This window comes from Scomber scombrus, chromosome 19 (genome assembly GCF_963691925.1).
Source record: "Scomber scombrus chromosome 19, fScoSco1.1, whole genome shotgun sequence".
Taxonomy (NCBI): Eukaryota; Metazoa; Chordata; class Actinopteri; order Scombriformes; family Scombridae; genus Scomber; species Scomber scombrus.
Genome location: NC_084988.1, coordinates 19,764,413 through 19,788,845, shown reverse-complemented (window position 1 = coordinate 19,788,845; position 24,433 = coordinate 19,764,413). Strand labels below are relative to the sequence as shown.

The window sequence follows — 24,433 nt, the reverse complement described above, 5'->3', positions numbered from 1 at the left end:
GTCAAGGCTTAACTGCAAATCTAACCACAAAAGCCCAAATCTCTCAGTGTGAAAAGGCTCAACACTGGGTAAGTCATAAGCAACCTCGTGGGCCTGCAGACACTGAGCACAAAGTAGTAGTTTGTTAATATCAATAGTAGAGTAGTTGCTTTAGGGTACATGTCAAAAACACACACAGAGATCAAGTAAAAACTGCTCCAACACAAGCATTTTTTTCTTTTTGCTCTTTTTTAAACAATATCATCACATATAAATGATCTCTATCATAAATCAATTTGTAAGACATTTTTTACAAATTAATCTCAGCCTGAAATACAGAGGAAAAAGTACATTTACAAGTACATTAAGACACTGTGACACAAGGTTGCCGAGTGATAAACAGTAAGGCACCGATGCCATCTGTGGCATAGGTTGTTTCTAAACTAAAAGGAAAAAACAACCAACAATCAAAACCAGCATTAAAAACCAGAAGACTCTTCAAAATGTCTCAAGAAAATGAAAACAATACTGCAAAGCATAAATATATTGTTTAAAAACCTTATTAGTAGGAAAACATCTTGTGAAAGATTGGCAAAACATCCAAAGAGCTAAAGATTTGTTCTACCAGGCCTCTGTGTTGTTTGGTATGGAAGCAAAGAAAAGCCAGAATAATTTAGATTTTTACAAACAGCATGATAAGTAGTTGTAAAACACATCACCACACAATACTTAAATGTTGGAATTACGACTGAGCATGAAAATATTTAGCTATGTAAACCATCTGAATTCATGGGGATTGAATTCACCTCTTTGAAACATCTGTGGGACATTTTTCAGTTAAACAACTTTAAATAGAAAATTGAAATGTCCGTTGTTGCCTAGATCCTTAAGTTAAAAATTTTTATCTTTAATTTTTTATTAATTTCATCAGTCTAATTTCACTATTGCAACTGCTTGACTGGAATTTTTAGAACATTTATTTGAGCAACTTCTAGTAAGAACATAGTTTTTGAAAATGTCGGACAAAATTTGTTTTTGATTTTTGATTATCTTCTGGAAATTTCAAAGAGAGGAATTCAAGATAAATTAATAAATTATTAAATTATATATTGTGTAATGATATTTAAATGTTTAACATTATGTACTAAGTAGTGACTGAATGTTCTTATGATATTCAGTTGCTTGTAAGAGAACAATTCTTATGGCCTTTTTTTGCTTCCATACATTGGTAGCAAGACCTGCTTTTAACCTTCAAAAAGTAAGTGTCACTTCAGTCACACTAATCATAGGATCTGTGGTGCTGTACGGAAAGAGTGAGTGTATATTTTTGGGGGGAAAAAACAGCTTTTTTTCAGTGAAGAGTATATTGTATTTTGTTACCGATGTTCTACATTCACCATCCAGGGAGAAAGTCAAGAAGCAGAGAAACCAACTTCCTCACTGATCATAAAGTCTTGAATGTGGAGCATGGCTGCCATCAGACACCCACTGACAATATATCACACTTTGAAGATATTTATATTCCTTCACACCTACTGTTGATCCAACAAAAACACCCTTTTTTGCAGGTTGTTAAATGGGAGAAATGATTATTAATTTACTAAAATGAAATTAAATATGGAAGGTCAAGGAAAGAAAAAACGAACACCAATTGTTGCTCCAAATAAGAGTGAATTTTTGACTATTCGCTGGCTGTTCTGAATGCAAATGATAACATCAACGAGTGATTTTACTGCAAAGCATCTTTCACATGGTGTGTTTCTCTGTTGTGCTGTAAGGTCTGTGCTTCTGTTTCACACTGTTAGAAAGCATCAAAGCTACAAGTCTTGACAGATTGCTATATGAGCTCGGCTCATCTCTATCACATCCCTTTCTGGTTTTAAAGAAGGGAATGTAAAGAGGACCAGAGCGATATGACATGACTGTGTTATACTTTCTCCTCTACAATATAAAATAAAATAATGGAATCAATAAGTAGCAATCCAGAATAGTGTGACTCTCTGCGTGGGTTAATATTTTGATTCTTGAAACAACTTCTTCCCTGTTATTGATACAAAAATAGATATTAGATATACAGTATATAAAGTATACAGCAGACAATCAAGAAGTGGGTGATCTTTTTCTAAACAACAGCAATTAAATTAAGCAATTGTCACACCCAGCAAGAAAATGCAACAACTACCTATATCACATCCCCCCCGCACCCACTTTACTGTACCTCTCCAGTCAACACACACACACACACACACACACACACACACACACACACACGCACACACACGCACACACACACACACACACACACACACACACACGCACACACACACGTTCTCAACCACACACACACTTCCACTTGGTAAACACTGCACTAAGCTAGCTTTCAACACAACCACAGGCACAGTAAAGAGTATATGTATTTTCTGTTGTCTGTAAATTAAATGAAGTGAGAGAGTGGCCACAGCTAAAAGAACAACCCACGTGCCCGAAGACATTCTGCAACTTTGTCGATACATAACGTGGCTCCTGTGAAAACATTTCGTTCCTCAAAGTTTGAATTCCCTTCAGTGAGGTTAAGTGCTGCTGTACTGTGTGTGCTTGTCTAATTATGGATGCAGGTCTGTGTGCTCTGAGGGTGTGTCTGTTTTTGATCCACTTAGAGAAATGTATGAACTGAAAAAACCATAAGGCGAGGGATTCGGTGTTTGCAGCAACAGCACTTACATAGCACCAGAGCAGGTACAAAGGTGGAACAATGCAAAGAGTAACAGGTACATCTTCTTCTCGCCTATTAGCATTATTATTATTTGTTACAGAACTTTGTTTTTTTTACTCAAAAGATACCAATAAAAAAGTGTCTTTGAATATTCCTCTGATATTCTGTGTGACTTTTCAATCATGGGTGGAAACGTAAGATCACAAAACCACCACAGTAACTACTACACATTTCTATATATAACATATCTGTCTGTCAACGTTTCCACCAACTGGTGTTTTCCAAAAATATCTGACAATGAGATCACTACTGAACTTCATCCCGACATCAACCATGACAGTTCCTCTGTCAGTGATGTCAGGTTATCTGCTTTGAAAACATGTCTCTGAAATTATTTAGTTGTTTTGTTGACTTAAGTCGAGGTTCTAGCAATGTTGAGATGTGTTGGCAGTGTCGACTGAGAGGGATTCATGAAAATGTGAAAATGTGAACTCGACTTCAACTCAACTCTCCAAATCAATTCTTTATGGTCTCTCTTAAAGGCTCATCCAAATTGGCCTTTTCCCCCCTAGGTGCTCAAAATATCCTTCAATGTGTCTTCACATGGTTGAATGCAACAGATAATGGGTTGGACACAGTGTGATGTGGCAAAACTTTAGCATGTCCTAAAAAATAATTGGTTTTAAAGTTATAATCTGTATATCTAGTTTATAAAAACGTGTTTCATTCGTGTTTTCCCTTGACACAGGAAAGTGATATGTTTTGTGTTTCTAGCCTGACAACAATAATTGAATTGTGATTAATGGGGTAGCTAGCATGAGCAGTGATGGCAGCCACATGTAGCCACACCTCTAGCTTAAACAACAGAAGTCTGGAGAGTAATTCAAACACAAGAAAAGGGCAGTGATGCCAGGTTGTTGTCAACATTTTAACAGTCAAGTTTACTTAAGGAGAGTATGGCACTGTTGCACTCTTGCTTTGTGTTGTAAGAACAATATAGTTGCTACAATTAAAACATAAACCCAGAAGAAGTATAATTTTCACGTAATTTCCAAAAAAAGGAAAGGTCTTGGTTGTAGAAAGTACAAAATAATGATTTACTAATGTGAGAAATGGCCATGCATGTCCTCGAAATGAAAGCTATCTTCTCTGTCTACCCTAAATACTTTTCAGCTAATTCAACCATGTTCTACAAAGGCAAACAAATGAGAAGTGCAGTGTTTCCGGGGGCTTGCCAGGGTTGCTTTTTGAAACCTTCTTAGTAAGATTAATGATAATCTCGACATCAGTTGTTTGAGCTGGAGGTGGATCAGATAATTTACTCAAGAGTCATGTAAACAAGTCATCCAGATACCTCAGTAAACCTACTTCTTGGAAGAGGCTCAAGCTCAACCGGTTGAGCAGATAAAGAGTGATATCTACAGACACTTTTAGGTCATTAAGACAATCCATGGAAAAAAATGATGTGACTGATCAATTGCTGTCAGTGGTTTTAAAGACGATGTCATGAAGATGTTTATGCTATGTCAAGATGAGCATCTCTGAGTGACATATGTGGTTGTCTGTTCCTGTCTTTTCATCACCACTGACCCTGGTTCCCTGAACATCTATCCCAGCGGGCCTTATCCATTTCCTACACATCTGGGATGACAACTGCCCTGTGCAGTTGTCCTCACGCATATTCCTCACATCCTTTTCTGTCGCTGTTAGGACTCCAACAGACTGTGCCAGCGGCAAACCTGCTGTCCTTTAGACTCTTTCATCTGAGTCCAGTGGGTGAGCTCCTCCTCTCCAGAACTGTTGAGGCCGAGAGAAATCCAGCCAATCATCTCCTTACGCTTCATGCTGCGCTTGTTGTAGACGGAGAGGATGAGAGTGACGTCTGATAGCTGGAAAAGGGCTACCTGGAAAATAAATGTCTCTTTGTAGGTGGGGTTGGGCTGACCTCGACAGATAGATGTCTTACACTTGGACATTTCGTGGCCCATGGAGTTCAGTAAGGTCAGCTTAACATATGTATCTAAACAAGAAACAGACAATTAGCAGACAGTTAGAGGGGAAATGACACTTTTACAGGTCTGTTTAAAAATGCTAAACCATTTATGGTGTTGTCTAGTAATGATGAATTAAAGCACCTGACTTGAGCAGAGGATCATTTGTGCAAAATTCTCATGTCTCTCAGTTTGTACTTTGAATTAAAACATCACTTCCTGCTGCAGTTGTCTGCAGGAAAGTATGACACATTTTCTCCACAAAGCATTTGTTGCTAATAATGTCACTGCAGTTGATGTATGCGATTGTGACCGTATAGGATGCAGTTTTCTCCTGATCAAACACAAAGCGCAGCTGTGAGTGTTGCTGATAACGGAACAAGAACTCAAAGGGTGCAAGGAGCGTTACTTCAGTCTTGTTGCTATGCAACTATGTCTAACCTGTAGGGGATAATGTTGAAGATAAAAATGGAGTAGAAAAAGTTAGCAATACGTCTGCCTGTGCTTATAGGATGAGAAGCCTCCTCGGAAACAGATGATGTAGCTGGAATTAATGTTCCTCATCAGGAAACACCTGGAGGGCCTGCTATTATTTTCTCTGACTTTGACATTATGTCAGTGTCATGACAAGACGTGCACAGACATTTAGAGCCCAGGGCAGTGTCCTAAAATGTGCACTGTCCAAAACGTGCAGCACATATTCTGGAGTAGATGCATGCCTGCTGCAGCCAAACCAGTGCACATAAAGACTGTAACTATGCCAGTGGGTATAACATAGGATGTCAAACCACAGATTAACCTTTCATATGAGGAATGAAAAAATCTAATTCATGATCCTTAAAATTCAAACAGATAACATCATCTTTACACCTGTTTCATATGAGGAATATTCAACAATTTAGGCCTAATGTAGAGCAGAACGCTCTCGGCCTGGGTGACATTTCCCAGCTGATTCCCTTCTATTTCTCCCTAAATCAGCGTGTATTCTAAAAAAAAAAATAATGCTCAATAAATCTTATTCATTTAAGCCCAAAGAGAAAATGAGAAATGGAAAAACACTGCCATTATCAAGGGATTCAGCATTCACGGTTTTCGTATTCATTCTTCATTTCCATGCAGAAACCATGACATAAACTGAAGCCACAAATCCAGCTGAAAGTAAACGAGGCAAGACTGGCAATCACAATGGGTCTTTGAGAATGTTTCGCCCCTCGTCTACAACCATACTCCGTAATAATGCTGTGTATTATGTTCCTGTTTAAGAGGGAGTAGAAGGAATGAATTGCCGAGGCTTTCATGCTGTCGAGTGCCAGCTGCCTTCCAACGCCTAGCTCACCGCCGTGAATCACACATTCAGTTGCTCTCTTTGACATAAAAGCACAGTGAAAAAAATAGCCTTGATTTCTTTTTTGACTGCTGCTGAATGGGCTCTGTAGAGCTGTGGATGTCTTAAGTGGTCAGTAGCGGTGATGCATGGCTCTTTGGTATTGTTGCTGAATGAGAGGGGCTGCGACTGATGATTAACTTGACTTGTAGGCTTGGTACTGTTTTGAAATGGTAGAAAAGGGGCTTTGAAATTGCTCTGCATCTTTCACTACGCTCTCTCCACGTTGTAAGATGCACAAAGTCAATCAAGGCCCTCATAAGGATTTTGCACAACAATTTTTTTCAGTGTTACCAGATGTGACTATTTGCTACATGTAAATTGAAGACTACACAGTTTTGATATGCTATTCAGGAAAGCGCAAACAATATCAAAAATCTGGCAGTGTGTCATTTGTTACACACATTCATGGATACAAGGAACACAGCGATTAATGGGAGGGCAGTACAGTGTGTCTTTCACATGAATATTTATGCTCTACTCTAACACAGAAGTGCTGTTTCTGTTTCATGTGCTGTAAGCAGAGCTGAAAAATGTAAAATTACACCCAAGGCATGCCAAAGTGTGTTGTTTAAGCCAGCCAGTCAATGACGCACAACATTTCCTTCTAGCTGGCCATCAGCCACCAAGCAAACGGGATTGGGTTAGCATGAAAAGTGTTGCTTCTGAGTCAAAACATGAAAGACTTTCAGGCATCACGGGCACGAACACGAGAGAGACACACAACACAAGGTGGTGGAGGGTGGTAACAGGGCTACATGCAAGAGATACATATTCAGAAATGCAAGAACAAGGTTTACAACAAAGAGTTATCTTCATGGATGAGTGGTAAAAGTGAAAATTGAAGACACATAGTCATTCTATGGCTCCTATCACCCCTTTTTTGTTGTTGAAATAGTTAAAATTTTACACCAAATTTTAGTGAATGCAAAAGTTTTATATTTTGGGAATTATGCTTATTCACTTTTTAGCTGAGAGTTAGATTAAATGATATAAAACTCTTGTACCTGTCTAATAAACTGCTGCTAGCTTAGGTTAAGACTGGAAACATGGGACTACAGCTTGCTTGGCTAAAATTCACCTACCAACACACATCTTGTTTGTTTAAAACCAAAGACTAAAAGTGTCACTCAGTGTTATTGAGATTGGCAGTTAGTCAAGAGAGACTCCAGACATGCTCTGTCCTTGTTTTCAGTCTCTATGCTAAGCTAACCGGATGTTAGTGGTGGCTTCATAGAATTTAGCACATAAGCATACTTCCCAAAATGTCAAGCTATTGCTATTTAGTGAAATAAACAAATCAGGGTTAGCAAAGACAGTGCCTGACACTCGGCCTTTAGCAATGTGCTTGTACATTTAATGGTTACTTTAAAAAAAATAAATCTACAGTACCAGTCAAAAGTTTTGACCCGCTTTCTCATACAAGTGAATTGGCAACTTTTGACTAGTACTCTATTTCTATGGAAAATGTTATATTCATCATGGAAATAGGTAAATTAATATGTTAATGTTGAAATGAATCAGTATAATTACAAAAGCTAACCAATGGAAAAAGCTTTATCGTGTTTAATAAACTCCATCCATGAAGATCCAACAGTGATAGCACCTCACTTTGTGGCAGGGACAGAGACTCACCTCTGATAATATAAACCTGTCCACCTATCAAGTGTTTTAGACAACAGAACAGCCCATCTGACAACAAGGGTTGGAGAGCAGTAAGAAAAACAATGGACCAAGATGTCAAAAAGGTAGTAAGGTGAGAGAATTTCAGATGCAGACAATAACAGAAGATGCAAGGAAAGAGAAACAGGGTCAGGAGGCCAACATCATTGCACAAAGTTCAACAAGAGGCAGTTTCTGTTTGAACTTGCTGCTTGGATCCCTGGAAACTGACTAGGGAGGCTGATGGGTAAATTAGGGAAACCAGGGATCAGACCAGAGGAAAACTGAAAAGCAGGTAGCAGAGCTGAAATAGACTGGACTATCTCTTGTTAAGATAAGCTACAAGCTGTGTATAGCAATGCAGATAGCATGTTTTTACAAGTACAGTAACATTTGCAATTTCTACTCAATATAAAGGTAAAAGAATGAGTAGCATACTTACAATTTAATGATATAAACATATAAAACTGACTAAATAGCTCTATGCTATTACAAAAAACAAGTTGGTAGTCTGTATGATTTGCAAATCGTAAAACAAAGAAAAATGTCAGAAATAAATGTCCAATACTGTCACTCGGTTAGTTACAACTGTGATTACTGCATTGTAAAACAATAGAACTGGTCTTATGTCAGACTAACATTTACTATAGAAGCAGATTAAAGCTGCATTATTATTATTATTATCATTACATAATCTTGTGTAAGGAATCCTGAAGACAAAACTCTTCGCAAAGACTCAACTTGTCTTTTTCCTTGTCTAGTATCTCAAAGAGGGCACACAATTTCTGTTACACCTTTCACTGGTCTTTCGACAATGACCCCAATGAAACGTTTTAGAATACTTACTGGGTGGCTTGTTGGCTGCCAGGTTTTTGAAATGGATGCCCTTGATGATCTCCACAGAGAGACGTCCTGTTGTGGCATTGTACACCAGGCCCACGAGGATCTCTGGTGTGGAAGTCTGACTGACTGACTGGAATGATGAGGCGCTTTCACTGCATGTCATATCTGAGAGGCTGACCTGGGATTCGCCACCCTGGAAATGTTAGAACACCATGAAAATTGTACATTGGTATGTATTGTCAATATATTCTAATCTCCGATTTCTGTTTGTGCAATATCAACGATTAATCATGTGAAATGTATGTGCTAGATTTATGTTTATTAGTTCCTAACACAACTGAAAGTCAGTGCCGACACTCTATCCATTCTAGAAAGGCCTTTTAATTCTACTTTTACTAATTTTTAATTACTAATTCCAATTCAACACTACTTAGTTATTGTTGGTCTAATTATGGCTGCATAGGCTATGATTGAAAATCACAATTGGGAGAAGGGTTTATGAATTGGTCAACCGACGTGGAGAAAGAAAAAGAAGAAAGAGCCTTTGTTTAGTTGGAGGTTTGGATCTCTGCATGATTGAATAAGTCAACATTACCACCTTATAATTATTTACTTCCCTGGTGATGTGTACTTATTTTTTTGAATAGCCTTTGTTCTCTATTTCCCCACAATTCAAAAGTATTGTTTGGAGAAACAATAAAAGGCAAGCAAACTTATATATGACAAATTCCTTAAAAATAGGTTAATGGACCTTGTGGTTTGATTCCAGTTACTTTTTTAAGGCTGCTTTTCCTCTTTGTAAACTTTGAAATGCTTAATCCTTCGGGATTAGTAAAGTAAGTATCTATCTATCTATCTATCTATCTATCTATCTATCTATCTATCTATCTATCTATCTATCTATCTATCTATCTATCTATCTATCTACTCTATCTATCTATCTATCTATCTATCTATCTATCTATCTATCTATCTATCTATCTATCTATCTATCTATCTATATTGCTGTAACGTTTTAAATGCTTGCAAAAGGAAAACAAACTACTGCAATTTAATTGATTGTTGTTTTCTTCCCTGATGTAAAATGCAGGCACCACCACCTATTTCTCAGGCACATAAAACCAACAAAGCAAACAAAACAAGATTTTTATATTCTCTCAAGCTGCAAAATATAACCTCATTCTGAAAATGTTATCCAATCACATAAAAGATCAATCAACAGAGGGGAGTAATTAGTGAGGTGTTGAGAGAGAGCTTGAAAGCCAACACCTGCTTTGATCCTGCTTACCGGGAGCACACAGCATGGGTCTAATATGACCGGCACAGACATTTTGCCCTGAAGGATGAGCTTGGTGAGGTAGAACACCTTTTCCCCGAGCACCTTCTCCTTCTTCATCCGTCGCATGCTGTAAAGGCGGAATCGAATGGCATAGTTGCTGATCATCTCTGATTCCACATGGCTAAACCGGAAGGTCTCCGTGAAGATGGGGCAGGGGCCTCTCTGGATTCCTGTCTTCGCCCTCTGCTTTTTGGTGGGTAGCAGTACCAGGTGGACCTGCCATGAGATGTTGCCAGTGCGTTTTACGGGTGGAAGGTCCGTTACTGCCATGATGGTCATCACCAGCTGTTGCTCCTCGGAGTCATAGTCAAACACCACGTCCAGAGTGCCGTATTTTGCAATTGGATCTGGTTCATAACCTTTAGGTAGCTGTGCTGCTGATCCACGGGCTGACATGTTCTAAAGATAGACCAATGAGTCACTTAATATATATCTCATTACTCACTAAATAACATAACCTCAATACAAATTTCAGTCGTACCTTGTATCTTTCCCTGGTAGTTCTGGTATTTACCTCTGGGCTGAGGACAGCGGTGCTGTCACTGGGCACATCTTCTTCGTAGCCCTTGTTGAGATAACTCTCTGTCTCGTGGCCATCACTGCCCTCACTTGGGCATTTGCCAAAGGAAAGGTGGGGACTGCCGCTGGTATAGGATAGATCACATTTGGCATCGCCGAGGTCTGACAGTGTGCAGGACATCCTAGGAGAGCCATTCTCATCTTGATAGGGCGGTGGCTGAAGTTCATCCAGTGGTGGCGTTCGTCTCATCCTCTGGATGCAGTTGGCTGTTTGGAAGGAAGACAGAAGAGATGTTAAGGAACAAAATATATTATTAATCATATTATATTTACATTTTAATTTAAACCATACAGAAAAGAAATCATTAATCTGCTATGGCCAATTCTGTCTGCTAGTGTCCTGCAGCTCTTCTACACTTATAGCATGTAAAAGTTAGATCAGGATATTAAGGTAGAATACCATAAACAAGTTTATCCATCAATTCAGAACAGATAAACAATTAAAACTTGTTTTTAGAGATAATTTAAATGGAAAAATTATAATTATTTTATGTTTCAGTCTGGCCAGCAGCCCCTTCAGCCATCACTTCCTGTGGTAATTGATGGACAGCTGTGCTGAAGTTGGCAAGTTCTGGTCTAACTACATTAAGCTATGCATTCATACATGTTTCATATACAGGACAATTCAAAGTGCTGTTCATGAAGAGACGTACTGTAGAGGTTAAAATGAAAAAATAAAAAAAATGGATTGTGCATGTCTACGAGCTGTCTGAAAGTTTTAACTACTATAACAGCAGAAGCAAACAAGTATTTGAGCTTTGTTTTTTCATGCAGAATTATGGTTAGAAGCAGCTCTCTTGTGTTTGCTTTGAGGGTGTAGGGAAAAGCATTACTCATTCACTTTAGATCAGTATTGATTTTATACTGAAGAAGACCAGATAATGGAGAAAGAATGTATACCCATGTTGTAGTGAGAGTAAAGCACTCATAACCAAAGGATAACATGGTCATTAATGCATATATAGTTCCGCCTAGCTTCATGTAGTTATTCTATATTTCATTTACTAAGGCTCAGAGAGTAAATGTGTCATCAGCAGCTGCACCTTAACTCCATACGATTTTTCTGGTTCTTATTTCCTGGTCAAATTTGAATAGTTCATTTAATTATTTAACATTGACTAATACACCATTATATGCAATTCATCACACATTTTGTTTTCACTCTGACAAACAGAAGTTACTATGCCCATCCTCATGATAATGTTCTCAGCGAGTGGAATCTTTTGAATGCAGAAGCTAAATAAAACATCAGATATGCACCATTAAAGGACTGAACTGAATACTTCTTAATCTGCCACAGATTTCATGCCTCTCACCTTTCTAAATGATTCAGTTGCCTGGAAGGCAAAGAATAAGGCTGTGCTGTGGCACTTATAAAGAACCTTGAATAGTGTTGTCAGCTGCATTCTCAAATCTGCCTCCCTTGTCCAATTTGGATTCACAAAAATTGAGCAGCCGATGCTAATACTCCCATAGGGACACTGGCGAGGAGTGCCTTAAACCCAGTCTCTTGCAAAAAAAGAGAAAGAAAGAAAACAAAAGATGAAGACGAAAATAACTTGGGGAAAAAATTCTTATTCTTTTGCTGTCTCCTAACTTAAGGAAAAAGCCAACACTATGATGACGTAATTCACTCAAACTTATTGTTCCAGCTTTCTCCCAAGTTCTTGAAACTTTCACTCTTAATAATGTCAGTGAGACGCCGCCTCAAAGTGGCACATATCAGTGGCAGGATGGAGGCAAAGGAGTCGTAACTAAGTGTCATGGAGGGCTTGATGAAAGGAGCAAATCCATTTTGAGCAGCTTTTTTCCTGCTGCGCCGGGGGCGGTTGATTTGATGGAAGCTGCTGTGTAAAAGCACTGCTCTTTTCTCCAGCCCACTAATTGGGATGGTTACCATTCCTCCTCTCGTCTAACCCTTCCTTAACAGAGTTTCATCCCCTCTGCACTAGCAGCCGCCTTGTTTTGCCTTCTTGTACTTCTGTATGTGTGGAAACAGTTTGTGCTTTGTGAATATTGACTGTGGAACTCAGGTATAAATATCTTAGGAGAGAAGCTGCATGTTATTGTCCTACTCATGACTGTGAGGGATGGAAAACACATCTGACCTTTCGCCTGGCAAGCGATGTAGTTTCCACTGTCAGCTTAAAGCCAGTATTATTTGTTTATTGAAAGAAATGATTTGAGTTAAATTCAAATTAGTTACAGTAATTTAAATTAATGCTTATAATAATTCTAGTACTACTGAGAAACTGAGCATAGATATGATAGATGTTATTATAGACCTGTACATGGCTGTGATTATTGCCTGTGAAAGCAGATTTTATTAGGTGTTTTACTAGGAACAGCTCTTTGTGTATGCCTCTGAGCAGCAGGAAAATAACAAACACACACTAGATAATGATCCCGACTATGAGCCTCCCTTGTTAATCAGCTAGCCTCATTTCTTAAAGGCATAGAGTAAGACGAGAAGGTTTATATCAGTCTCATGTCTGTGCAGCAGTTGGGTCAGGACCACAGTCTATGGTCAGGACATGGTCCTGTTAGCCTAGCCTAGCATAAAGACAGGAGGCAGAGGGAAACAGCTAGCCATCCAAATTTTGAATACCTACCTGGACCTTTAAATCTCACTCATTAACATATAACAGTTACATCAACAATACAAACATGATAATATGATATAACCACTCACAATACTATGGCAAAAAACAATTTATTATCATAAGCTTAGCTCAGCATCTACACTATCTATTCCACACAGTAGGCAGATGCGTTCAGGCCTTATATACAGTCTATGGTTCAGGCACAGTGTTGAGTGTAGGTCACCACTCATTTGGAAGCAGTCTTAGAGCATAAAAATATGATTTGGGTCATGTGTGTGTAGACTGCTGGACTGATTAAAATAGAAGGGCATCTGTTCTGTCAGGTGCGTGTGAGATGGACAACTACTTCTAAAGCTTTTTCAAAATCCATTAAAAATGTGTAAAAATTGGGTTAAAAAAGAGTTGTATGCAGGACTTATCATAGCACAGAGCCAAGCTAGCTGTTTCCCCCTGCTTCCAGTCTTTATGCTAAGCTAAGCTAGCTGTCTCCTTGCTATAGCTTCATATTTATCAAAACATGAGAGCGGTATTCATTATCTCATCTAACTATGCAATTAAGCAATAGTGAATTATCCTACCATTTCTCATACAAAAACACAAGATTTTAACTCAATAATGATGGTAAGCACTTTCTATAGACTCAGAGATTAGAAAAAAGTTGGTCCAGACAAACCTTAGATTACATTCTTAATGCTTACTTTCTATTTTGGGAGGCTGTGTGAAGCCACCAGGACATCCACCCTCTCTGATGCTGCAGCCTCTGTACAATCCTCCTCTTGTATAATACATATGTCCTGAGGATAAAGCTACTTCATACTCTCAGACAAACACAAGCAGCAGTGGGAGTCGAGAGGAAATAACAGGCACCTCAGAACTTTTACAACTGCTTGTTTGAAATTAATTAAATGAAACACACTCAGGGTTGTTATAAGTGGCCTTCAAGTATACCATGGAATTTACCTATGTCCAAATATAGAATATTTCTCGGTTTGGGAGGGAAAACACTGACCTCTATATCAGGACTGGTTTGTATGTCATTGCTGATCTACGATTGCTTGTTGGGAGCAGCAATCAAAGTGTCACCCCAAGGAGGAAAATAATAAACCTCTAGTACTTTCAAACAAGGTGCAGCCATGGACAGACACAGTTCTCACTCCACTTTCCTGGCTATAGACCAGATTTGAGTGTTGTGGATTATAAATAAAATGAACAATAATCTGATGAGTCAAAAAAAAAGGGTTTTAAGAAACAGCAAAATGTCTTCAATTCCCTTTATGGTCATGTTTTTCTTGTAGCCCTCTTTTTTTAAAATTTTTTTTTACAGAAAGCCTCAAACCTTTGAATTTTCTATAAAATCCTTCAAACCTTCAAGGGTATTTGAATCACACTAAAATGAACACAGGACCTTTCATAGCTAAAATGTTGTCATATAAATAAACCAAGCTAATTTCAAATTGTTGCTGCCAGGCACACATGACTCAGATCCCTGCCTCTCTCTTACAAGAAACACTCACCGCATAATCTCACTGCTACAGACAACAAGTCAGCTACGGCTTTGTCCAAAAAACAAAAATGTCTTTAATACAGAGAGAGTGGTTTCTTTGAAATACAGTAAATGAAAAGTTTTAGTCATGTCTACTTGGAGGTCAGTGGAGATTTGTGTGTAGGCTCATTTCTACACACTTTCTCTCTGAAAACCTCTGAAAACACTCTGAGATCAGGTGCTATATGTAGAATTTTGTGTATTAAGACTCTGACATTACACCAATAGCTTTAAAGAGTCAATAGCAAGTATGGATACTAACCAGGAACCCCACAACAGCTCACAAACATTTAAAACGATTAACAGATTAACACATTTATGCTACTTTACTCTTGTCTTTGAGACTCTCAAGGGGGAATCCATCTATGGTTGATCTGGTCCTAACTGGCAGATAGTCTCATTTAACTATTAATTTGATGCTGATTTATTGTTGTAAAAGTGCTACATGTGGCACATTTAAAAGCATTATAATTGAAAGGAACACATTGTTTTCTCACATAAATCACAGACTGCAATATGAGATGAACTGAACGTCATATTCCAAATCATGTGTCGACCACATGCAGAGAGAAACTACTGATTGTCTCTCTCGGTGGACAACAGCTCATCTATCTGTTACTGACTACATGTTCTCACACTTGTCAGAGTCACTTGACTGTCGGCCAAGAATTGTTGATTAGCTCTTATCCTCCCAGTCTCAAAATGAAGAATCACTGCGGCTGTGAGACACAGATTAAATTAGGCTGTTGTGTTTCACTTCTGATAAGATGATGCACGTCTCCTTTTTTTTTTTGTGTTACAAAAGCGAGTTGAGCTTTGCAATAAATTTCTGTGTGTGTTAATCACTTGAAATAATAGACATCAACCACTTCAGGAGATGTAAAAACAGAAGAAAAGACCTGAAAATATAAAAATAACACCGAGCTGCACTTGTTCCTCCTCTGGTATCATTGTCTATGATGAGCTTGAAATTCCAACCTCAGACGAATGATGACAGAGACCATCTAGTGGTTATAAAGAGACATACAGGTTTTGCAGCACTTGCATAACAACACCGTTGTACAGTGTGGTGCATCTTTACTAATGGAGTCAGAGGCATGTCATGCACTATTTATCCCTCAGCTACACATTCAAACATTGCTTTAAATAGATTGTGCCAGACACTCAGCCTTGGTACCCCCTCTCTTATATAACACAAAGCTGTTTCAGAAATGATTCACCAATTTAGGACGGCAACAAACATTAGACTGTTAAAAAAATGCCTGATGTCTGACACAGGTATTTCATATGTGTCCAAACACAATGGTAGAATCTGATACAGTTCTGCAAGATAACACTACATCTCCTTTTTAAAAATATGATCTAATATAAAAGTTCTGATTGTTTTTACATGTCTTGTCATCATTTTTATAGAGTCATTTTCCTTATTGTATTTTGCTCTAGTTTTGGGACTTTCACTCAAATTAATTACAGTACAACCACATAGATAAAATGCTATTTTTGCTTATTTAAGGGTTCAACATATAGACTTTTTTTCCTTTTCTTGTAGGAAATTAGATGAGAGGACTGACATAACTCTCATGTCTGTTTGGTTAACATGAAGCTACAGCCGGCAGTTGACTGACTTAGCTTAGCATACAAGTTAAGAAACAGAGGGAAGCAGCTAGCCAGGCTTTATCCGAAAAGTTGACTTGATTTATGAAGATATGAACTCATAAAACCACAACTTGTTTTTACACTTCAGTTTTTTTATGAATTAAACACGAGAAACGAGAAATAATGTGTTAATTAGGGACACTAATAGTGACACATGTATGCAGATTTTATTACATTTTCCCCTTTCTGATAAAAACCTTATTTATTTGAGTGCACAGATTAATATTATACATTCACATTTTCCGTGTCATTTTAACACCACAGAGACTGAATAAGGGTGTAAAAAATAGCACATAACTACAGTAGACCTGTATCATAAGATGTAAACCCGAAATAAATTGATTTATGCTCCAGGTGCAGTTGCATCAAATAAACAGCACACACATCCAGTCGAGCGTTGTGACAGATGAATAAGAGAGCAAACAGATTTATCCAAATAGGTCAGTGCTGGCGTTCTCCTGTGACTCTATGATGAAATAAAAATAAAAACTGCCTTCCATCCACCACAGTGAATGAAAGATGCATCTTCTTTTTTCTTTTTTTTTAAGAGAGAGAAAAAAGAAGTGTGAGGCTGCGGCTGGGCAGATTATGCAGACAGTTGACTGTTTCGCAACCCTCCCACAGAGAGTGTGCTGAACGGGAGCTTCGCTTTGATCACCTCTCTGGATTAACTGATAGTGTGTATCAGTGTGTATGTGTGTGTGTGTGGTGTACTTGCGTTTGTCAGTATAGAGGTGCAGGGGACTCAAGCTTACTGCACTAATAATGGGGAATATCGTATTAATCAAATTACTCTAGTGAAATCTCTCATTGTACGAATGAAATATTGTGTGATGGATAGAAAATCCAAACCAACCAACCAAAAATCAAGATTATTGTAAGGAACAATAACCTTAAAATACATATATGAATTCTAGCAGGAAAGCATATACATTTTTTCTGATTCTCAGATACAAAACCTACCGTCATCAGCAGAGGCTTCGCTGCTGTAGCCGTCATAATCAGCTGTCAGGGGGCTGTACTTCTGCCGACTCTCCCAGCTGAAACCTCCTGCATGTCTGACATTAGTGGCGGCCTTGGCTCCTCCCCGGAGGCCTTGGGAGCGGCTGACTGCTTCTTGATACTGACCCATCACTTCATCCTCGCTGTCCGATGATGAGCCCTGCAGGTCGGCATCAGAGTAGACCTTCTCTGTTTTGGGGTAGGAAAAGATGAGGTGGTTACTGAGGGGGAAGATGCAGAAAAGTTCTGTTTCCAGCAAGGAGACTTACAGTCGTCATTGACTGAAAACAGGTAGACTGGCAGCCTCTACTGGCACATATGCTGAATTTCACGAGGAAATCTTCAGATTTTTTTTTTTTTGTATCACCACCAGGCATAAACCCAGCATGTGACTTACACAAGCATAATATGGAAACTTGAAGCCTTCAGTGGGCAAACCCTTCACTTTAAAGAATAGACTTTAAAATGAAGACATCTTGTGTCCAGCAGTTAAACTTTTGAGGTATTACATTTTCATAGATTCAGGAATTTTTAACGAGGTAGGAGGAGGAAATGCATTTTAAAGATTTGAAAGTTGTAATTCAACTTTTTTGTGGAAAAATCCCACCAGACATACTTTGTTCCAAGCAGAGTACTCATATGTCTTAATACATGTAATTAAGTGAATAATAATTCAGGTTGTAGTGGTACAATAATAGAAATTTGATGAAGAAAAAAAGATACCTTTTGTTTTGCTGTCTAAATATATATTCAAACATACAACATCCATTCATTGCCCAGTTGTGTTTGTTAAGGTGCCGCAGTTAAAGAGCACTACAATTAAAAAGGAACATCTGCTCACTCATCCGGCAAAGCCTTTTTCTGTGTTTTATTTCATTTCTTCTGCATCAATTGATCTAAATCATACTTCTAGTGTTTTGAATGTGTTGAGATCCCAGTGTAAACACAAACAAAACATAACAAGATGCAATGATTCATTTAATTTGATGGTTTTGGGTGTTGTAATGCAATGATATCATTTATTCTCAAAGGTGAATTTAACACTCGGAGGAGGCTTCATTTATAAGCTAGTCTAAGATATTTTTTGCACCAAAGTGATTCTGGATCCTGGATGTGACAAAGACAAGGTTGACAGATTATCCCTGAGGGTCCTTTTCTTTGTTTACAGGTAAGATTTTAAACAGGTACCTCTACAAGGGCAGATATATATATATATATATATATATATATATATATATATATATATATATATATATATATATTTACAATAGTTGTCTGTATATATGGTAATCTTCATTTATTCCACTCATCATCCCTCATGTAATAAAAATAGTCCAGACTTTACATGGTTCAGTTTTGGAACGCTAGCAGATATAGAATGCTGCATCTATGGAGGCATTCAAGCCAATCTGCCCATCTTTTAAGACACAATAGCATGTTAAATGATGCATTTCAAAAGTCTGACAATCAGAGAAAATAGCTCAGCATCATAGTGCAGAAGAAGACGGATCAATATGCCAAAGTTGACTTTAAGAGTTAAGCTGAGGCGAAGCAACATCTGAACTTTACGCAGTGGCCACATACAGTATTGAGCATTAATGAGTTGTTTCGCAAAAATGATGTTACCATGGTGCTGTGTCCATGATCACACATTATGCAACAAAGTGCCATGTTATGCAACAGAAAACTATTTATGGAAATCTGAAGAATATATTGATGGTACTTCAGTATACTGGTAATGAACTGTGGGGTGCAGTGCAACACAAAACTGACATTTATGAAACTACAATCAGTATCACTATAGTAATTTGGGGCTAGTTATACGGTAGTGGTCTTGATTTGCACTACTTTATAGTCAGCGGGTGTAATGAGAAGTAGAACCAATAAACAATAATAAATCAAAAAAGTAGGTGATCTACAACCATTACATACTTAAAGATAACAATATTTTTGCCATATCTAAAAGTATGTGGAGTCCATCTATATATTCAAATGTATTTTGAATATGTTGTATTTGTATATGTTGTATATTATAAACTGTATGAAGTACATCAGTCACTGCCACCTCCTTGGTTTTCATCACTCAACCCCTCAAACACCAGCTGTAGCTTTGCGTTTCTTCCAGCAAGGGGCAGCAGAGCTTTGAAATGATTCCAGCCAGAGCTGTGCTGTAACATTTACCCTGCAGACTGAAAAATCTCTTCAAACTAACAGTGTTTGCAAAGTGTTTGGTTTCAGAAAATACAGCAGAGAGAATCTAAGATGTTTAAATATTGTCATTCCAAAGAAAATACAAATTTAGGTATAAAGAGGACCGTAGAAGATATTCTGGTTCACTCAATGCATTAATTGCATAATTTAGCACATTATATCTACCTAAAATAAACATCACTGTGCGGAGGAGATTAGCAGGAACACACGCCCAAAGAACAGCCACTCGTCACCACTTGATACAGCTTCCCTTTGTTAACTGAGTGTTTACCAGGTGGCTTCTCAGGGTAGAGCCTACTCCCTGCACGGGCTCCCCGGGGCCACCAACCTTTTAAACTTCTGAGGCCCTGCGGACAGATGACAAGTAAACAGCCTTACATCTGTCAGCAACACTAATCCCCTTGTGTGTTGAGAAAGGCCAGTGGCAGTGGAAAATGTCTCCATGCAGAGGTCAGACCTCATGCTGCAGTCAGTGACAAAGGTCAATCATTTTTTTAGAAGTAGTTGGACGATACAGACACCTGAGTCTAGCTTTTTTAGAGTCTAGGTACAAGTATTTTTAGAGGGACAGAGGGGAACAGAGAAACTCTTGAAAAGGTCATGATACAGTCCTGTAAAATATATCTTTACTGTATGAATCTGTTTTTAGATCCATCACACATATTTTTTGGTTTTCTTGAGGCTCATTTCCTTGCACTTCTTTATTTAGAAATTGCTAGTGACCTACAATCATTCAAAACTGGAAGGATGCTCTGGTATTATAACACCCAAAATGTATGTGTCATGTAAAAATAATGATGAATAGGCTGTTGGATAGGTTTGTCATGAAAAACAAAACAAAAAAGAAAAATGCATAAAAGCATACGTATGTAAATGCAGATCAGCTCACCTCGCAGCTCTGGGTTTTTCCTGAAGTCATCAAGGCACTGAAGGCTCCCTGCGTTCTCTAGTGCCAACTTGTTGTTGAGGTACCAGAACAGAAAGGTCATGAGGATGATGAAGAGTCCGATGGCCGTCAGAAACCCCAGCACCTCTGGAGAGACTGAAACACAGAAAGTCAAGTTAAAGTTGCTGTGTTGTTGTTTGGCACTGTAAATATCAAAAAGATATATAGTTGAAAATGATTGGTATAATTTCAGTGCAAAAAGGAGACCGTGGTCTGGATGACAGTAACATCTATGTAGTGCTAATGTTGGTGCTAGTGACGGTATTTCTCATTAAAAAAAAATTAAAACACTACCTGTCTATCACTTCTACTACCTGAGAGCATAGTTTGACATTTTAGGAAATACATGTATTCACTATCTTTATATGAGAGTTACATAAGAAGATTAATACCACTTTCATATCTGTACGGTGAACATCTGTAGTTTTGTAAATATACTTTTGGACAGAGCTAGGCTAGTTGTTTCCCTCTCTTTATGCTAGCAAACCAACTGCTGTCTGTTACCCTATATTTAATATATCTTACATCTTACAGATGTAAGAGTGATTAGCTTAGTCTCCACCAGAAAGAAAAAAAGCATAGTTTCCAAAAATGTCTTATAAATTACTATACCTACAATTTGACTTGAGGAAAAGTCAGCAAAGTATGCTAACATGAATTAGCAGAAAGAGCACAGGTGCACTTGTGTCTGTTTTGGCTAAACATAAAGCTTAACATTATTATTCCTATCATGAAAAGACAGTAGGATCTATCTGTCTTCTTAGAAACTGTTCTTTTTAGTTCATGCAGAAGTGGCAAAGTGAGCTCATGAGATATTTATGTAGAATTATAAATAATACAACAGCTTAAACTGGAAAAGTATCTGTTGTATGAAAACCCAAAGTACGAAGATACAAAGAGCTGGATGGAAACCAGGGATTCTGCGACATTTTTAATTGTAATTACAATCAGACAAGTTGAAAGTTACTTGTAAATTAGGTGCCTTTTTGAAAAATGTGTTGTACTTCAGCCATGCAGTGTGCTATCATTTTGTTATTTTTGTATGTTTTGTTTATGCTCCATACCACGTGATCATAGTCTTAACCTATATAAATGAGATGAAAATGCAAATGCACCTTTTGAAAAGGCAGTAGTGTGAGACCAGGGGGAAAATGAGGTGCATTAGTTTTACCCAAGAAGACAGAGGCAGAGTAGGAGGGCTAGACAGAAAAGAGAGACAGGTTGTAGCCTATAAGGACGCAACCTCTTTGTTGCCATAGCAACAGGTTCAGGTGCAGCGTCACTCAAGACTCCAGATACAGAGGGAAGTCAGATCTCATTAAATGCAGCACTGACTGCCACACATCAGTAGGTTGAATTTGGATAGGAAAAAAACCATCATGAGATATTCAGAGAGGAATGGTAAAACCAGAATGAACCCTGTTGGTGAAGACGAGTGTTTTAAAAATGAAAGTCAGCATCTTGACCTTCCACCTCACATGTGATCTTCCAACACCTTCAGGGAGGAGATACGTCATTGTCAGGTGTAGCCACAGGGGAAACTTCTTGTCTTATGTTTTCTTTTCTCTACAGCGATGATAAGAAAAGAACAGACCGACCTTTGGCACTGAGCCTTACGTCTTTGTCCTTATTTGTACTTTTGTCATTTCTACAAAAGTTCAGACACAATCAACCATAAACCTGAGACCTGCAGTCATCTCCTACTGTGAGTTCAGAAAATTAGTTTGACATTTTACACCTGCAAAATAATTTTCTGCAATCAGGGACGCACAGTGACATAACTCAAAGTGTGTTGGCAGAGTGTGAGAGAGTCAATGTTATTTATCCAGAGCTGGCTAAGGTTAGAGAAAGAAAATGTATATGAGTGTTAGAAAAGATCTACTAGAACCATCCACAGCTGTCATGTAAGAGCTGCTGCACTCATACTGCATCCTGTCTTACGTTATTTGTAATTTACTGTTTAACAAATGGGGACACATTTCACAATCATTTTTATAGTATAATAGATAAGGCATCCTCAATAATTAAGGCAGAGAGCAATGGTATTCAGACACAAATAAAGGATACGAGGCAAAAAACCATTTTGTGTGCAAGAGCAGTAAAGAACCACCTATTAAAACCATTTTTATTAGTCTGACAGACACACTTATGCAGGATGATTGTGTCTTTGCAAATGAACAGAAAATGAAATAAATTCACATTGCTGAAACCTTTGCAGAGAGGCTGGAAATTGCTTGTTGTTGTCCGGTATGGTGCATTATGGAGTGAAATGGCAAATGAGTGAATAAACATTGCACAATCCCAAACATTGCATATGGACCTTTTCACACAAAGTTTGTGATGGAAAAAAGATAAATTGGGCATGTGTGTGCTGACTGTATTCACTACCACGTGCAGGATGATGGTTAGAGGGATCCGGATTGCGCAATGCAGAAGAAAAGTGGATGTAACTGCTGCTGATTCCACTCCAAGCTTACAGAGACATAATTAAAAGTGGATGTTTGAATATGTTCTCACCAAGATAAATTGAGAAAAGCATTTAGGATTTGAAATACTGTTCCAATATCTGCTAATAATTTCAAAATATGAATCAAATTTTGAAGAGAACAAACAGGACCACTGCTGCTCTTCGCATGTCATTTTAAAGAGGACAAACTATGCCCTCTGTGGAAAAGAAAGAAAGAAAAACAGCCCCAGGCACTTAACTGCATAAAAGAAATGTAATAATAATAACAGCAATCAATGGTAAGAATTGCAAATGTCTGAGACACATTCTTTTAACAATATTATTCTGACTATTAAAGGGTCAAGTGAATAAAAAGTGATAAAACATTAAAAAATGTCAGAGAAGGGAAAGATAAAAGGGATTTTTAGAGCAGTTAAATGGACTACATTGTTCACTCCTTTAATAATTGCTGAGCTCATTTTCAAAGATAAATTAGGCTCTGTGGAAAGCAGAAATCACTGCACTAAATGTACAGTCCATTTAGTTCAATTAAACCCAATGACTGCCTCGGTGCAGATGGACGATAATGAGCTAATTTGGCAAAAAAGTGCACTTAGATGACATCTTATTTTCCAATCAATGATGAGGATGGGCTTTCTCTTATTTAGTAGGACAATAAATACCTGTGACAATTAACTAGACTTAGTGTCACCATGAAAAGCTTCACAGCCTGCACTTTTGCATTTGTTTGTCATGGGTTTGTTATATTTTTACTAACAGTACATGCTCCTGTAACTATCAAAACTTTTACATATTAACAGCCCGTCTCACTTTTCAATAGCTAAAAAAACAAGCGAATGATGTTACACACCCTGCTGGGCTCGTGTTTGACTTTGTAGCTTACAAAGACATGTTTCTGTAATAGAAAATGTGTTTTTTTTAGTAATTAACAATCTCTGTCCGTTGAGTTTTACAGGGCTATAATGAGCCTGGATTACTGCTGGAAGCCCACAATGTTTGATCACATGGTGAGGTGGGAGCAGGAGGCGTTGTCCCATGGGAAAGCCTGTCTGCTAACACTGCACCAGCTTCTCACTGTTGACTGAATTATTCACAGCACAGATGGAGCGGGATCCTGCTCTGTATAATTCCCCAACTGGCTCGAACAGGGAAACAAATATTCAATCAAGTCTGCAGACAGTTTCACTCTTTACTTTGGACTTCCTGTCTTCAGACTACAATATTTTTTTCAAGTTTGTAAACAGACTGTCTTCAGGCTTCATACCTTCTTCACTATACACAAACTTTGGACAAATTGAACCCCAGATATTAATATTTCTAGTGTTGAATGTCTTACATCACTTACCATCTTCCACTGCTTTAGTTTAGGCACAAAACTAAGTTAGGACAGTTTTTATCATCATCCCACAGAGGCCAAGTTTCTTCTTTCCTGTTATTCAAACCTGCAGTCACCCACAGAAGATAACTGGAAATAGTACTATAATAATACAAAATATATATTAAATTCAGATTAAT

The 24,433-nt window shown here is 38.0% G+C and overlaps 1 protein-coding gene across 3 annotated transcripts in view; it reads right to left on the bottom strand.

The window, feature by feature from the left end:
* Positions 1-238: 238 nt before the first annotated feature.
* syt14a (synaptotagmin XIVa) overlaps positions 239-24,433 on the bottom strand; it is a 37,334-nt gene continuing 13,139 nt past the window's right edge. Inside the window, exons 1-7 of one of the 3 annotated variants that reach the window (XM_062439938.1) lie at positions 24,264-24,363; positions 20,395-20,547; positions 17,256-17,483; positions 10,393-10,697; positions 9,861-10,310; positions 8,576-8,765; positions 239-4,712 (exon numbers count right to left, since the gene is read on the bottom strand). In XM_062439938.1, the coding sequence (XP_062295922.1) occupies positions 4,399-4,712; positions 8,576-8,765; positions 9,861-10,310; positions 10,393-10,697; positions 17,256-17,483; positions 20,395-20,494 (1,587 nt within the window). In that variant the 5' untranslated portion in view covers positions 20,495-20,547; positions 24,264-24,363 and the 3' untranslated portion in view covers positions 239-4,398. Of the gene's footprint in view, positions 4,713-8,575; positions 8,766-9,860; positions 10,311-10,392; positions 10,698-17,255; positions 17,484-20,394; positions 20,548-24,263; positions 24,364-24,433 lie in introns of those variants that run through there. The other 2 variants (XM_062439936.1, XM_062439937.1) reach the window with 2 other exon arrangements.